At 40.3% G+C, this 16993-nt stretch overlaps 1 protein-coding gene across 6 annotated transcripts in view; it reads left to right on the plus strand.

Moving 5' to 3' along the window:
* LOC134365111 (transducin-like enhancer protein 1) overlaps window positions 1–16993 on the plus strand; it is an 82849-nt gene that overhangs the window by 34000 nt on the left and 31856 nt on the right. For 4 of the 6 annotated variants that reach the window (XM_063081288.1, XM_063081289.1, XM_063081290.1 and 1 more), the window contains exons 7-8: window positions 7024–7228; window positions 7954–7970. In XM_063081288.1, the coding sequence (XP_062937358.1) occupies window positions 7024–7228; window positions 7954–7970 (222 nt within the window). The remainder of the gene's footprint in view (window positions 1–7023; window positions 7229–7953; window positions 7971–16993) is intronic. The other 2 variants (XM_063081291.1, XM_063081293.1) reach the window with 1 other exon arrangement.

Here is a 16993-nt window from a genome sequence, read left to right on the forward strand (position 1 = left end):
TTTATATTCCCAGAGTTGTTAAGGAGAGTTCCAGTTTCTCTCCATCTTCTCCAGCACTTGTTAGTGTCTTTCTTGTTGTAGCCATCCTAGTGGGTCTGAAGTACTATCTCCTTGTGGTTTTGATTTGCATTTTCCTGAGGGCTCATGATGTTGAGCATCTTTTTTATCCCAAACCTGTGTGGTTTTTGAAGTGGATCTACCTAAACATAGCTTTTTAAGACTTCTTCTTATTCAGGCCTTTCAGTTCTAGGGCTCCTGATCTTTGTCACAATTGAAAGGGTCATGCAGGCAAGGTGGTGTTGGATGAGTTGGCCTGGGGATTAGTTGAAATGTACAGAGAATAAAGACAAGTTCAAATCTTTCTCAGGTGTAGGCTCATCATCGTGGAGGTTGCCTGCATATGTGCCATCAGTGTTGCCTGTATGTGTCAGTTTCTGTTATTTATTCAGCCATATTGGAGTATCATTGACAAATAGAAATTGTATATATTTAAGGTATATAACTTGATGTCTTGAGATACATATACATTGTGAAATGACCAAGTTAGTTAGCATATTTATCACCTCACATAGTCTATGTGTTGTGAATCAACCTACCCTCTTAGCAAGTTTCAAGTGTATAATACAGTATTATTGACTACAGTCACCATGCTGTACACTAAGTCTCCAAAACTTATTTATCTGTCATACCTGAAATTTTGTACCCTTTCACCAGCATCTTCCCATTCCCTGCCCCTGGCAACCACCATTCTTCTCTCTGCTTCTGTGAGTTGGACTCCTTGAGAAAACTTATTTATCTGTCATACCTGAAATTTTGTACCCTTTCACCAGCATCTTCCCATTCCCTGCCCCCGGCAACCACCATTCTTCTCTCTGCTTCTGTGAGTTGGACTCCTTGAGATTCTACATATAAGTGAGAACATACTTGTCTTTCTGTGCCTGGTTTATTTTACTTAGCATAATATCCTCCAGGTTCATCCATGTTGTCACAGATGGCAGGATTTTCTTCTTTTTTAAGGCCAACTTGTATTCTGTTGTGTATACATACTGTATTTTAAAAATCCATTCATCTGTCGACAGACATTTAGGTTGATTCCATATCTTGGCTATTGTGAATAAAACAGCAATGAAGATGGGAGTGTGTATATATCTTCAACATATTGATTTTATTTCCCCTGGATTTATACCTGGAAGTGGAATTGCCAGATCACATAGTTCTATTTTAGTTTTTTGAGGACCCTCCATACTGTTTTCCATAATGGCAGTACTAATTTACATTCCCACCAACAGTGTACAGGCGTTTCCCTTTCTCTACACCCTTGCCAGTACGTGTTAACTTTGATCTTTTTGATAACAGCCTTTCTAACAGGTGTGAGGTGATACTTCATTGTGGTTTTCATTTGCATTTCTCTGATTAGTGATATTGAGCATTTTTTCGTATACCTGTTGGCCATTTATATGTCGTCTTTGGAGAAATGTCTATTCAGGTCCTTTGCTGTTTTTTAAGTGGGTTTTTTGTTTATTTTTGCTATTGAGTTCCTTATATGTTGTATTTTGGATATGAACCCCTTTTCAGATGTATGGATTGCAGATATTTTCTCCCATTCCTTACATTGCACACATCATTTTCTGTGTGCTCCTGCATTGACATGGGGCCTTTTAGTGGATTATTGTTTTATTTTTTTATTATTGTTTTCAAGTGGCTGGAGACTTGTGGGCCCCAGTAAGCCGTTTCTACCTGTTTATCACTCTTGCCCTTCTTTACGCGAGAGGCCATTCACGTAATGGGAGGTTTTCAGATAACTCCTACAGTAGCGTCCTTCACGTTTCTGCTGCCAGACCGCCTTTCCACTTGTTCACGTAGCATACCAATTTTCCTTTTTCTTCAGTCTGCCAAGATAAGAACTGAGTGTTTTAAAGAACAGGGAAATAGCAGAAATCAGGGAAGAGTGACTTGGAGAGAACTGTCAACAAATGCTACTTTTTACATTTCTGTTCCCTTTTAAAAGTGTTCAAATACCAAGTGTTATAAATGCCACTTGCTGTCACTCTTAGCATTAGAGATGCCATTTTGGGGCAGGGTTTTAGTTCTAGTTGGGTTATATTTGTGATTTTTGTGACACAGTTTTTCCTGAAGTTGTAAAGTAGGTTAAACTTCAGAAATTAAAGTTGGTTCAGTGGCTGGTGGCATGGAGCTGAGCATCGAGTGAGGAAAAGGCAGGCGTCGACCTTTATTTTCAGAGTGTTCTTTCTAATTGTATTTGCAGTTCTGTGGTGATAAACAATGTGCTACACCCATGTTTTACAAACAAAAATGTAGAAACCACTACAGCATTACATTAAAACTTTGAATGTAAGCAGCAAAGTCAGTTTCATTATAGGAACATATTTGACTCAAGCTGCACTGAGTAAAATGTGAATTAAAATTCTAAGTGCGTGGCTGTTATTTGACATGGATGAGGTTACTTCATTCCTTGTAGGTTTTTGGTATCATTAACTCAGGGTTTGGTGTTTGTTTTACTTATTTCACTCTCAGCCTGTTCAAATTGTTTGGGTTAGAGCAAGCACATTTATCTCTGTATCTTCAAACCTAAACCTTTCCGTAATTGCCCTCAAGTCACCAGAACACCAATATGTAAAAGCTCCCAATGTAGCTCTTTTCCAAATTGTTTTATAAAATATGAGTTTCCTTTTTTTTTTGGTTTTGTTTTATTTTGACATTGTTAGCAGAATCAGCTTTAGAAAGCAGATGTTCATTTTTCGCGTCGTGACAGTGTACTCCGATGGCGATGAAGGGACAGTGAATGCTTGAATGCTGAAAAGTTTTTATTTTTTAAACGACTTGGCAAGTGACTTGTCATACAAGAACGTGAATTCCGATGTAATGGGACAGAATCCCAGCTTAGATCTAGACTAGAGTTTCTCAGCCTCAGCACTGTTGACACTTTGGGCTGGATAATTCTGGGTGGTAGACAGCTGTCCTGTGCACTGGAGTATATTTAACAGCACCCACAGCTTCTACCCGCTAGAGACTGGCATCACTCTACACCCCCTTCACCTCCAGGTGTGACAATCATAAATGTCTTTAGACAGTCAGTGCCAGATGTCCCTGGGGCAGGGCGGGGAACGGATGTCAAAATTGATCTGTTTGAGAATCACTATTCTACATTGATAGCCTGAGAAACCAGCTATATTGCTAAGAAGCACTACTGCTCATCAAAAATGCCTTTCCTGATAGTTTGACAAGCTATTTTGTTTGTGTGTTCTGTGTTGTATAAATCTGTAAGCATCAACTTTAGAAAAGTTTCCTAATTATTATACACTAATGACTGGATAGCATATTCCCACCCTTGCAGTCATGTTACAAAACATCTCTTAGTTTTCCAACTGATAGGTGCGGGTTTTGGTTTATAGAGGACAGATGTGTGTAAATTCCCCCAGTGGGCAGGGCCATTGGGTTTTTGGCTGAACAGCAATGTCAGCATCACTTTTGTCGTAAAGTATATTCTTTAAGTAGCATTCACACTTTTTCCTTTGTGGGGGAAGGTGATGGGTACCAATTTGTCTCAGGTGAGCCTTTTTGAGAGGAAAAAGTTCTTCCAAGGTCAGATGGGGCAGGGGTGGGCTGCCCTTTTGGAGTTAACTGTTTTACAGATATGGGCCTTCTGTTCATTTAAATAAATGTTTCTCTTCGAAATAACTTTATTTTTAATGTTAAGCTTCTGCTTCTGAGCAAAGCCAGAGCCATCTCTGTTTAGGCTTGATTCTTCTTTACCAGTTTACTTGGAGAGCTGGCAGCAAATGACATCCTCCTTTTTCAGAAGTAGGGACTAGCATTGAGAAGTGGGGACAAAGGTGGTACTCATGAAATCTGTGAACAAACTGCTATTTGTCACTGCCACTAAGGATGGGTGTTGAAAGTGGATTGGTCTCTGGGTAATGCGGTATGGCATGTTCTCCAGAGCATCTTGTTAGCTGGACAGGGAGAGATGTGAAGTCTTTAGTGGAGAAAGAGATTGCCCTGTTTCTTCCTTGTGCTTCGGAACATGGCTGGGCTGCTGGGGTTACAGGAGAAATGCTGTTCTAGGGGACAGAAGGATTGTAGCTCTCTTTCTGACTTTGTAAAATGGGAGCTCTGATGCTTACCCTCCCTGCCTCAGGTGTGTCCTGAGCCCAGGCCGGGCAGTGGACATGGAGATATTATCTGGGAGCACTGCCTGGCAGGATTGAGAAGCAGATTGTGAGGGAGTGGGTCCACATTTCCTGGAACCACAGCATCTTAACTGTGTGGTCCATCTGACTGCTCCTAGTACTCCTTGCAGTTTTATAGGATTTTCATTAAAAAAAGGATCTTTCAAGATGGCCAAGCTAAGGATGGAAGAACCCAACTACCTGTGATAACTGAGCTATTTCTTCAAGGGGCCTGGAAAGCCAGAGCTGGCTAAGAGTGGGAGTTTTCCTTGGCCAGGCAGGCTGTTGATAGTTTCCGGTCTAACTGTTGCCTTTGACCACATAGGTCGACTTCACAGCTGTGGCAAAGCCCCGTTATTATGTAAGCTAGCCCCTCTTTTCAATAATACTTCAAAATCTGCCTTCTATTTCATTTCCAAAAGCTAACTTGGGTTTTGGAAGGAAAAAATCTCTACTTCCTTCTTCTTTTTTTTTTTTTGTCTTTTTTCGCGACCGGCACTCAGCCAGTGAGTGCACCGGCCATTCCTATATAGGATCCGAACCCGCGGCGGGAGCGTCGCCGTGCTCCCAGCGCCGCACTCTCCCGAGTGCTCCACGGGCTCGGCCCTACTTCCTTCTTCTGTATCCAAATGTTACTGGAGTATGTGTTTGGTCTGCTATAAAATTCGATCTCTGAGATCATCTTTGATTGTCGCCATTCTGGATTTTTTTAGGGAGTGGGGGATGCAGGGAGGGAAGAAAGGGTGGTGTCTTCCACCCTGTAGTTAAGCTCCTTCCTTTTTGCTTAGCCTCTCTCATCTCCTTTTAATCAGTGCTGCGCTTAATTACCCCACTGCACTTGCTTGTGTATGCATCACTGCGTTTCCCCCAGAAGCCGGACATAGCTCTTACTCTCCATATGATGATAGTAATTGCTGGTAGGGCAGACCTGGTCCTCATCCTCCTCCGAGCACATTTCTTATGGCAGGTGTCTAGTTCCTAATTAAGTGCTAATGAGCATGCTTAGTGGACTGTGAGGCCGCTACCAGCTTCTTCAGTTTTATGTCTCACCATTGCCGAGCTCTTAAAAGGTGACAGAGCAAGAATTAGTGTCTCTGGGATGACAGGAAGGTGATCTTATGTGTAAAGAAATTGTTATTATGATATCAGATGGGGAATGAGTAGTTTACAGATACTTTTCAAGAACACTACGAATGCTGCCCGCTCTGACCTTACCTCCTTTTTCATGTTCCCTCTAATTACAACTGTGCTGTCTTTGGAAGGAATTGAAGTTTAAAAAGAAGGTTGGCTCATAAAGATTTTTTTAAAGATGCTAGGAGTGGTTAAAAATGTACTGTAAGATTATGGCAGACACCAATTCCTCGTTTTAAGGTGCTGTTTTCTCTTACTCTTGAGGGTGGGAAGCATGTTTGGGATTCAATTAAAAATCAGTGGTCTGGGTGGGAATTACTGAAGACCTGGCGTGAAGATTTAATATATTCAGTACAAGCAAGGGGGTAATAAATAAAACCAGTGATTGAGTCCCAGAGAAGTGAGCACAAATCAGAATCTTAAGAATTTTCTAACGTTATACCTTAGAAATTGAGCTTTAATCATTTTTACTGTCTCATCAAAAACGAGTTTTATGTTGGACAGCTGAAATGTGGCCAGATTTATGGTGCAGAGGCCCTTTATTGGATGCTTTTTTGTTTCATATGGCATGCTTTTGAGAGCAATGACATTGTTTCATGTGAACAGATTTGTAACTTGTGGAATGGGTTAATTACGGAGGCAAAGTGGATAGTAGAAAAGGCATTTGGGAATGGGCCTGGACCCCGCTGATGGAGTCCCACATAGCTGGTGGAAGTTGCTTTCCTCTCTCAGGCTCCTACCCTCCCTGGGTCTCGGTATTTACACCTGTAAAATTGTGTGTGTGTGTGTTTGGGTGTGGGGCTTAGGAGAAGGGAAAGGATAGAGTGTTATCTCTGAGGTTCCTTCCAGTCACAAGCCCGGCTGCCTGAGACCACCTCGCTTGTCAGTGGTGGTATGGGGCCTAGAGAGCAGCCAGCCCTGAGGTCATTCCTGCAGTGGCTGCAGCCCTTCCTGCCTTGGGGGAGGACATCAGCAATGTGCTACAGGCCTTTGAGCCTTTGTTACTACTGGGAAATGGGAACACCAGTACTTCCTCGCTGTTCTGAGAGGCTTGATGACACAAGGACACACTGCCTGGGTGGTGCACAGGGACACCGGGGTGCTAGTTCTTCTTTTCTGAAGTCAGTTTGTTAAAGTTAATATTTTGGTTTTGTCTCATTGTACTGTGGTGGTGAAGTTGATGCAAGAATGTAGGGGGTAAAGTGGAGTCACCTGATAATTGGTAGACAGGATGGTTACTGTGTTGTAGGGTGCATATCACTGTCCCTTGCCCCATTTGGGCCTCTCTGAAATCAGAAGGAGTCTTAAACTCTTTGGTCTCTTAGATTTGGTGACATACTAGGTTTCATCCCTAGAGGCACTTAGAGATGGAACTAACTCACATGTGCATGCTTACTTAGCTAGCCAGGCTAATAATAAACAGCTCCACTCAGAGGGTGAGTTGTACCAGCAAGTGATTGTGCGGATGGAAAGATTATGTTTGGGGAAGGTGGAGAGAGGTAGCTGAGTGGGTGAAAGCTTCTGATGTACTGAAAGCACTAACGACATTTTTCCCCTTCCTTCCTCTGTCTCTTTCTTCGCCCCCTCTGTGTGTATCCAACCTCCTGTTCTGTTCCTCCATCCTCTCTTGTCATGTCTTCACCACCATCACTGCCACCACCACCTCCTCCTGCTCTTCCTCCTCTCCTGCCACCATCAACAGCAGCAGCAGTTGCAAGCTCAGCATCTCTCCCATGGCCATGGACCCCCAGTCCCCCTAACGCCTCACCCTTCGGGACTTCAGCCTCCTGGAATTCCACCCCTCGGGGGCAGTGCCGGCCTTCTTGCGCTGTCCAGTGCTCTGAGTGGGCAGTCTCACTTGGCAATAAAAGATGACAAGAAGCACCACGATGCAGAGCACCACAGAGGTGAGCGGCCAGGCAAGCCAGATTAGGACCTTGTCCTCATTCTCATGCAGTGCTGCAGAGTTGTGTGCATCGCTAAAGCAAGCCCCAACCCATGCAGAGTGCAAACAGTGAGATAAGAGGAACTGGCGCAAAGCTTTCCGCTGCAACACAGTTCACCCTGGAAGTTTGCAGGGTTGGCCGTGGGCATCTGTAGATTTTTTGATCTCGTTAGGTTGCAGGCATCCTGGCAACGGCCTGGTTAATGCCAGTGGCCTGTACCATATTATGGAAAACTGTTAACTGCTTAATTGGGTTATTTTCAAAGAAAGTAATGTTGTTAAATGGGGCGAAATAAGAAGTTAAATTTGAAAGTGAATGTGTTCAAATGAAAGGTTTGATAATTGCATCTGTTACTACTTAGTTTCATAGGCTTTAATTCTAGTATGCATTAAATATTGGGCAAATTGCACTTGACTAATTTTTTGAAGAAAAGTAATTTATTCTGTCAAGAAATAAAAAAAATAGGCTTTTGTGTATGGTTAAACTGTAAATCTTATGTTTACAAAATACTGTAATTTTCAGGAAATCACTGTATTAGGAATGTGCAATGACTTATATAAATAAAAGCCATTTTTAAAACTGTTTGGGGCTTGTGTTCTAATTATTCCCCCCTTTTTTTTATTTCTGTTCTTGCCTCTGTGTCTGAACGGGCATGTCTGTGCGTTTCTTGGTAACCTCGGGAGCAGACAGAGAGCCGGGCACAGTAAGTACTCAAACGCCTGCTGCACATAACACGGTCCCCTTGCAAAAGTGCCTCTCCACGCTGCCTTTCTTTATCCACAGGCACAGACAGACACACGTACTCTCACTGTCTCTCTCAGTGACGTGGTTTTATTCCTGCACTATTTTTTTTTTCTCCTATGGCTGTTTCCCCCCCTTGTCTTTTTTACAAAACCTGTTTAGATGAGAGGGGCATGATTGGGAGGCAAAGCTGTTTGCCGTGATTACTCACTTAGAGATACACTTGGAACTGTATGTGCCCCAGACCCCCTTAGAAAATGTCGATTGTTTCATTCTGCGTCCTGGTTGCCTGTAGTTTAAGAGTGTTCGTTTTTATCTTAAATCAGTTTTATAGGCAAGAGATCACAATCTGTATGTGAAGTTGGTTAGTAGTATGTTATTTCTGTGTAAACCATTCGTTATCCTCTGCAGATGCATCTTAGTTGCTAGGTTTCCATATCTGGTTTTCTTTGCATAGTTGTCCTTGGAGTGTGAACTTGAACTTAAATTTATTTTAGATGCAAGAACTGAGCATAGGAGTAAGTTCTTAAAAACAAGGAAATTCAGCAGACCGGGCTATGTGCTTACAGAGTTCATCTTTTCACCAGGCTAAATTGTACCCATTTCATATGATGCACGTTTGATCCATACATGCATCTGCCAGATCATGGGGAGACCTGTATCTAAAATGTGTCTCAAATGTGGCCACCTTTTGGCTAGGGTAACCTACGGTTTTTAACTCTTTTCCTTCTTTCTGAACATAGCAGCATTTTGACCATCTTTAATATGGTAAAAAATGGGATACTGAATTTTTAAATCATGCTGATACTTTTTTGTTATGAGTTTGGGGGAAAGATAATGTAGTTTTTTTTAGTTTGAAAAGTTTAGGTTTTTCTTAACTCTTCTGTGTAGAATAGTAGCTACTTTAAAAAATTTCTTTGAGACAGATCTCAGTATATGTCATGTATCAGGATGTGTTTGGAGGCATGGTTAATAGTTAAAGGAAGGGGTAGCTAGTTCTTAAATTTGGGTCATAAGTTTTCTCTGGAATATGTTGGGGGGGGACAAAAATTATAACTAGGAAATAAAACATCCTACATACAAAGTACCAAATGTAAGTAAACTGGCTTTGATTTATGGAGGTGACCTTCATGTTCTGCCATTTCAGTGTCCCTGTAGATCGTCATCTTTTCTGCCATGTTCATTCAGAATAGTGTCAGATTAAAAAAGCCTAACTCTGGACCAGAAAAGAGACGGCAGAAGAAGATATGAGGGGAAATGCCCATGTCCTTTAGGCTACTGCATGCATTTAATTTATTGAATTTACTCTAGCTTTGGGACTTCGTTTCCAATTTAACATTTTTTCCTCGGTACTACCGTTTGACCTTAAGTGGCTGTACATTCATTGAGTGCTTACTGTACATAAGGTCATATAGGATGTATATCTGCAGTTACATGTGTAGGCATGCAGCACAAGCCGTGGCTCAGAGAATTGAGCAGAGGTGACAGAAATACTGAAAGATGACAGAAGACCATAAAGTTTTAGCAAAAGTCACACAGCACATTGTTATCACAGTGGTGGAAGTGATACCACGTGGTATGTGCCTCTCTGAAATGCCAGGGCAAGAACGAGTAGAGGTTTGCATGCTTAAGCTGTTAGGGGTGATTTTCATGTGTGTGTCTTTATTTCTGAAAGTCTCTAATAACCTCTTTATTTTTGGCTGAAAAATATATGCATGTACTTAATTTATTGGGGGAGGGGGAGGGTGGGGTGGTGGGAGAGTGATTAATTGTGCCTTAAAGAGGTATACAATAGTTGGGTTTCAGGCAGTTGTGGATTGCTTTTAAGTCCACATGTCAGAGTTAGCAGTCAGTAAACTTTCCAGTTAAAATGTGGATGCATTGCTTAAACCAATCCATAAAACAATAAAATAAATGGGGACTTATGTATTCTTTTTCATATCAGATTTTGACCAGTTTTAATGATTGTTTCAATGAGTATTTTCAGAATAAGTAGGTATACTGTGTTTTCTGCCTAATTAGTGCAGAAAACTCTTGGGCGGTGATGATGTAAAATGGGAAAACTACACTAATTGTGACCTAAACATGAGTTCAGTCTGCAGAGAGGAATTAAATTGTTCTCTGTCCATATAAGTGGGATTTTGCTGCAGTTACATATAATTAAGTAGCTCTTCAAATTTTGTGTAAAATTGAATATGAGAAGCAACGGGTAATGAGATGATGTGTACTATTAGTGCCTAAAATATTATAGTGCTCATCTATTTAATAAAGTGGTTTGCGTTATGAAGTCTAATTTTACTCGGCAGATAAAGTCGATCGATTCCTCTGTACTGCTGTATTTTTTCCACCCAGCCAGGGGTTAAAGGCAGTTGGTTTCAAACCTTATGGCTCAGGATCTTTACACCTCTGAATTAAAATTATTGAGGACCCCAAAGAACTTGTTTATCATCTAGGTAGTATGTTTTAGAATAAAACAAATTTTAAAATCACTTAAAGAGCTACTTAATTTAAGTGTTCACGTAAATAACATTAATAATGAAAAATAACTTTTTCAAAAGAAAAATTTAATGGGAAGAGTGGCATTGTTTTTCATGTTTGTAAGCATCTTTAATGCCTGGCTTAAAAAGGGATAGCTGGATTCCTGTAAGTTTCTGCATTTGATCTGTTGTGATACATTGTTGTGGTTGAAGTTTAGGAAGAAAATCTGCCCATATGAGATTAGTGAGGGTCTCTGGGGCCCTCAGGGGTTCTTGGACCAAACTGAACCTTGGCCATAAATAATACTAAGACTTGTTATTTTTTCCTGTTCTTCTTTCTATGTTGAACATATTGTTTATATCAAGTGCAGAAATCAGAGACTTAGGTAGATCCAGAGGGAATGTGGATGTGTATGGATTTTTATCGGTGAACCAAAAACTGGTTGATAGGTAGTTCATGCTTGTTTATTTTTAGTGACAAAATTATTCAGTTTGCAGTTATAAGTTTTTATGCTAGGAAAACAGATGAGCCTTAATAGGTACAAACTTTTAATGTCAAATGTAGAAAATGGAAGTACTAAGAACAGAATGAAAATATGTACACTAATTTTAAGTTTCTTGTTTCTGAAAGAGATGAATGATAAAGCTAGTAAATTTTTAGTGGTTTTGCTATGCCTTTTAAAATTTTTTATATTTGTCTGTTTTAAAATTAAGATTTGACTGCTTTCTAATTCTCAAGACCTGTTTTTTTTCCTTTTTTTTAATATTAGCATACTTATAAGAGTACAGCTGTTGAGCAAAGAAATATGAAATGACCTAAGAAAGGCCATTATTTCTTCAGTAGTTCAGTAGTAATAAAAACTTTAGATATTTCAATTAATTTAAAGATAAATTCCATTAAATTTTGGCCAAAGGGAATATTTAAGTACATTTACCTGAAAGACTTAGAATTAGAGAATTGGCAAAGAGTTGTATGGCCTTTTTAAAAATGTGTTGAACATGTATTTAAATACTTTGATTCACTTTACAAATATTTGTTAAGCACTTACTATGTGCCAGCACTGTTAGAGGCACTGTGTATATTTGCTGTCGTTTTGCAATTATCCCTTTTAATGTCACAATTACATATTTGTTAAATGTAAAACACTGTAATACCTAACCCATGTGATTTGGAACAGGGAAGAGACTTGTGTTGTCTGGGGAAGACTCCAGAGCAGAGGTTGTGTGGACGTGGGCTGGGCTCATGGATGAACTCTAAAATTGTATGCAGAGTGTTTTAGGTCTGTGCTCTTCTTCATAATTCTGGGGAGAGGCCATACTCATCAAATTTTCAAAAGGGTTTCCTGATCCAGAAAAGTCTAAGCAGCATTTATCTACCATACAGGTCATGTGGGTCAACACCATACTTTTTATCAAAGAGAGAACAAGATTAATGAGGCTGGGTGCCTCTGGTCATATAGTTACTTAGTTAACAGTGGTTGGGATTTAGATCATGTCTGAGGGACTGTGTTGTGACTCTGGAATTGACATTATAACTAAAATCACCAGGAATTCTTATTCAGAACTTACTTAAAGGTAGTTGTGACAATCATCACTTTTAACATAAAGCAGTTTCTTTATTCTGTTTTTCTTCTGTAGCTGTTCTTGACTAGTCGATTGACAGAGATAGGACCAGATCAGAACACCCATTGCTTCACTTTTTCTCAGAATGACACTAAATATTATAGAGGGCAAGGAGGAGATAAAACATGAAGCTTGCTTTGGAGAATACTGTTGGTATTTTTTCTGAAAAACTTTTTAAATTGTCACATTCATTCCCAGAGACCATCTGGGATCACTGCAGCATGGGAGTGGTAGAAAGAACAGGGATTTTGGACAAAGGCAAACCAGAGTGGAATTCTGGCTGCACAGGCAAGACTTTTTCATCCTTTTGTACCTTCCTAGTCTCATCTATAAATGTTGCTGGTAGTAGCTTCCTCACAGGGAGAGGGTAGTAGACAGCATAGCAGGTACTTCAGGAATGTCCCCCCGACCCCCACCCACTTGCAAACTAGCAAGACAACTGAATACATTCTTAGTTGCACTAAGTTAGTAGCATAACTTAGTTGCACTTAGTTGCACAGCTACTTGTGGTTTCTTCTCCTTTTTAAAATACAGATTGCATGAGGCATTTGTGGAAGTCAGGGCCCACATGCCAAAGTGGCGGTTACTGATGGTTCTCAGCAGGTCAGGACCATGAAACTGATCCCAGCCTCTTATTAACTGGCACACTTTCATGATACTCAACATTTACTCAAAGGTAAATAGGGACTAGGAGGAGCTGTTTTTGCCTAAATATTTATGAATTTATCTTGACCTGACATGTTAAGAGATTGCCTGGAAATACAGGCTAAAGTTCAGATGAGTCATCTAAAATTTCAGTTTTTAGGCACAGTGGAAAATACTGAAGTTTTCTTCAGCAGTGGCCTCAGCAGACTGCCCTTTGAAAGAATTTAAAACTGTGCTTAAGAAAATAGGTCCTCTTTGGGAAAACTGGCATCACTGCTGTGAGTAGAGTGAACCTCTGAAGAAAGGAAAGCCCCGGTGATTTATAGATTGTCGGGAGCAGTATGTACCTGTACCAGGTGGAGGCATCTGTTCATGTGGATGTAGTAGCTGACCTGTCGATACTGGACCTGCGTGTAACTGGAGAAACACCCTGGTTTTATCTAACTTATAGTGAATATAAGGCATCTTTACTCTGAAAAAAACAAAAAGCAGGTAGACAACATTTCCCCCCCCCAGACCGTTTTTAGATTTCAGCTTGTGTTCTGTAAATAAAAAACTTAATGCCCACCATCTTGAGCTGGTTCCTCCCCCCGCAAAAAAATCATTTTTATCATCCCGTTTAGAAAATAGACAACAGACTCTGTTTCTCCATCCTTGAGATGGAGAATTGTGGATGTAAGTGCTGTCAGATATCCACATACCTCACAGTTGAGTCCTGACTTAATATAATACTTTCTAGTTTCAGGGCTTTTTTTTTTTAAAAAAAAAAAAGTTTTGGCATGCAGGCTTGGTTTTTGCTGTGATTAGGTCCTGTGTTGGGGAATGACAGTACCATGAAGGTCATTTAAAAATTATTTTGAAATAATAGTATTTATTTTGTCTGCCAAAGGTTTTGTTTTTTGCCTTACCCAAAGGAGAGTAGAATGGCAAGCTGGGGATGAGAGGATGATGATGAAGGCATCATGTGTTTTAATGTCCCATCCAGCCCCGATACTCACTGGCTGTACATCGTCTTCTACGCAGCCGTGTTCCGAGTCATCTACCTTTCATTCGATGGTGCCTAGTTCCTAGATAGTGGTGTAGGAATATGCTGTCTCTTTCCCATATTTTGCATGGATGTGTACCCTTCAGACCTGCTGCACAGCCAGTTCTGAGATGTGATGTCGTTGCCATGTGAACACATTTTCCACTTTGTCCATGTCGTTGACAAGTGGGGATCTATTAGTTTTATGGGTTAAAAATGCATTTGTCAAAATGTCAGGCAGGATACCTGAATTACCAGGGGACTGCAGCAGAAAGTACAGGGCAGGGTGATGGCTTAATTGGTACCAGGTGTAGATGGAGAAGGCACACAGATGTGACGGGATGCATCTTTACCTAATTGTTTTAATGTTCACCGAGAGGTTAATTGTCAGTGTAGAGTGTGCTAGCAAATTAGGTTCCCACTGCCTTAGTGTAACTGAGGATAAATGAGGTGTCACGAGTTTCCAGTCTGTACCTCTGACACAAACACTTTTCCTGCAGAGAGGAAAAAGTTCCCAAGGGGAATCAGCATGGCAGCTAAAGAAATCCATTTGAATAATGTGCATTATTTTCACATTAGGAAAACCTGTCTAGCTTTTGCTGTATCCATGGGTGGGTTTTCCTTTCAGATTGCTGCTGGTGGTTTCAAGGTTTAGACTTGCTGGCAGAAGATTTGCTTGGAGGTCTCAGTATATGCGAAGGCTTCTGTAACTAGTGCTGAGTAGCACTGACAGTGCAGCATGTCGTTAACTTGATTTCTTTCATAGTCTCTGGAGTTACCTTCCAGGATATTTCAGTAGACATGAGCAACAGTTACTGTTAAATTGCTAAAGAAAAGTAAGATTCTTGGAATAAGAGTATAAAGACAGTTTTGTTTTTTTTTTTTTTTTTATCTTGATTGAAGCAGCTGAGTCTTTGCTACCTTGCTCTTGAGTGGGAGTTCAGAGCATGCAGTAGACACATCATTGTTCAGAATGGGTCAGGATAAGAGTGATACACAGTCCAAATCTTGATGTTTTCTTTTAACTCCCCCAGGTGATGCTCTCTCAGGTTTGGGAGACTCTTGTCTACCTAGATTGTAAGTTCTCATATGAAGGTGTGGTTTCATAATTGCATTGGGATGTTTATTTTTGTTTTAAGAAAACATATTCGCCTCTTTTACCTACCAGTTTCAAACACTTTGCCAACTCTCCATTTAGCTTGCATCCATTGAGCTGCAGCAGCGGAAAGTCCTACTGTGTGTTTTATGAAACATGGTTCCCATGGTTATAAAACTGTGTTTTGGACCTGGCTGCTCAAGGAGTGCACACAGGTTGTAATATTGGAGGGTCTGCCACTTGCTCTTTTTTCTTCTGACTAGCTCTTTGCTCACTGTCATAGTCATTCTAGTCTGTCATCACTGTTAGTGTAAGGAGACCCGACCCTTAGGAAGCATATATTAATAATACAAAACAATTTGCCAGTTGTCAGTGAAGATGTCCTCTGAGACTGGATGTTCTTAAGGAATTCCAAATTTTCTTAAGAGGGAGAGGTGCCTTCTTGTTGTAGAGCATGTTTTCTCTATTCTTCCACCTCATCTAATCATCTCATATAGTTTCTGCATATAAATAGAAAGTCATGCCAGTTGTGCTAACTTTTGGATGCTCTTTCTGTCCAGTACTGAGCTACTGAGAGTTCTAGGCAGATTTTTTTGTTTTGTTTTTGAGACTTGTCAGATCATTTTACTTGGCTCTGTATCTGTGTGTGCAACACAAGGTATAGGAAATCATTATGGTTTTAGAATTTTAGTTTGTTTTGAAAACTGTGTTTGGAGATCTTGATTTGCTCAGGTTTGTTACATCCCCCTTGGGTTGTATAACTCCTATGTTGAGTTCCTTTAGAAGACAAAAGGTAAAGAGGATGATTTTGTTTATTTCTTAACAAAATTTTAAAGGGAAACTTGTATACAGTCTGGAAATCCCAGGCCTCAGGACATTTGTAATAGAAGTCTGCCCATTATTTACAGGATATGAAAAAGCCTGGCAGATATTTAAATTTTAGCAGCTGCAAGGTGAAGTGAAACATTGAGTTTCTTGGCTAGAATTAGAGTATATCAGTCAGTTTGGTAACACTGGTTCTCGCGTTGGTCAAAAAACTGATTCATGATTAAATATTTATTTAGCAAATAAATATTTGAAAAATGAATTCTACTTGATGAATGCTATTTGGTAGATTAAAATCTTTCAAATAGACTCTGGGAAGAGAAGGCTGGAGTGACAGATAGTTCTGTAGGACTATTATCCACAGTGATTGTCATCACAGGAAGCCTATGCTGTGTGGACCTGGACTGCTTTCTTGCTGTCTGCTGAGGCTTTTCCAGTGTTAGTCTTGGGTTATGAGTAGCAAGACTAATGAGTGGAAAGGCAGGAATTTTGGACTATTCTCAGTTCATTTTAAAGTAGTCTGTAAAATGTTCTTTTTTAAAAAGTATATGTTCCCATTTTTGGTTTGGTAGGCACATAACCAGATAAATAAAGGACTCTGTGTGTGACTGTTGATACCAGATGTAGATAGAGAAGGCACACAGATGTGATGGGGACTGTTGAGGAGGAGGAGGCAGATCTGAGAAAACACCCATATTATGTCACATTAGAATGTTCAGTGTGATCATTTAAAGGGCCAGTGTGAATTTTAAATGGTAAGTATTTGGGTGCAAGTGTTCTTTGTACCTAAACTGGGTTTAAAAGTTACTCTCCTGGGACGGGAGTTACTTTGACATGATGAAAGGCAGAAGGAGCTTCTTGGCCTTAGACATCTGGACATCGTAGTCCTCCGGGGGATGAGGAAGAGGAAGGTAGGTCTTCTCAGGTTTGGTTCTAATTATCTTCTGTGTTCAGAATGCATGGCTTTTTAAATAAGTCAAGCAACCTCAGCTCCAGTTTTATGCAAATGGTTCTTAAATGTGTCACTAATTCGGTAGATTTGGACTCAGAGAACAGAATCTCAAATTTTGAAGGATAAAAAGGACATTCAGTCAATATGTAGGTATAATCTCTTAATTATTAAAATATGTATATAAAGGGGCTCAGAATGACCATCAGAATGACCATCTTCTACCCTTGGGAACAAACAGTAAATGGTGCATGAGGAAAAAACGCAGCTGGGGGGAAAAGTACTTTTACTTTCTGTTTCTCTAGATATGCAGCGATACCAGCAAAGTCATGTTTGGGTTTCTGGG

The sequence above is a fragment of the Cynocephalus volans genome, chromosome 16 (genome assembly GCF_027409185.1).
Source record: "Cynocephalus volans isolate mCynVol1 chromosome 16, mCynVol1.pri, whole genome shotgun sequence".
In the NCBI taxonomy this organism is placed as follows: Eukaryota; Metazoa; Chordata; class Mammalia; order Dermoptera; family Cynocephalidae; genus Cynocephalus; species Cynocephalus volans.